The 512-nt window shown below is 66.8% G+C and overlaps 1 protein-coding gene across 1 annotated transcript in view; it reads left to right on the plus strand.

Annotated features, from left to right (window-relative positions):
- Positions 1-512, plus strand: part of TTC24 (tetratricopeptide repeat domain 24) — a 5,036-nt gene that overhangs the window by 1,345 nt on the left and 3,179 nt on the right. Inside the window, exon 2 of the mRNA XM_031063971.1 lies at positions 45-495. Coding sequence (XP_030919831.1) covers positions 45-495 — 451 coding nt within the window. The remainder of the gene's footprint in view (positions 1-44; positions 496-512) is intronic.

Raw genomic sequence — 512 nt, forward strand, 5'->3', positions numbered from 1 at the left:
AGCTGAAAGAAGAGCAAGAAGAAGAAGAAGAAGGCTGAGGCCAGGGCAGCAGCTCAGGAGGGAGGGGATGAGGCGGCAGCGCGGGTGGGTGCGATCGAGGGCCTCACACGGGCCGGACACCGGGCGCTGGCCCTGGGCGCCGGGCGGGAGGCAGTGGGGTGCTTTAGGAAAGCCCTGCTCCTCTCCAGGGACACAGTGAGCCCCCAGCTCCACAGGGCTTGTGCCTTCAACCTGGGAGCTGCCTACGTGGAGACTGGGAAGCCCAGAAAGGGCTTTGAGTTCCTTCTCCAGTCCCAGCCCTCAGAGGCGGAGAGCGGGGACCACCCGGGGAGCCTTTATTTCAGCGTCGGGGCGGCTCACGAAGGGCTCCAGGATTTTCCAAAGGCTCTGGAGTGTTTTGAGGAAGTCTCCGGGCACGCCGGTGCTGCTCAGGCTGGCAGCCGAGCGGGGACCTGCGTGCAGATGGGCTGCTGCTACCTGGGCATGCGGGAGCCGGCGCCGGCCGCGCGGGG

Source organism: Geospiza fortis, unplaced genomic scaffold (genome assembly GCF_000277835.1).
Source record: "Geospiza fortis unplaced genomic scaffold, GeoFor_1.0 scaffold387, whole genome shotgun sequence".
NCBI classification, from domain to species: Eukaryota; Metazoa; Chordata; class Aves; order Passeriformes; family Thraupidae; genus Geospiza; species Geospiza fortis.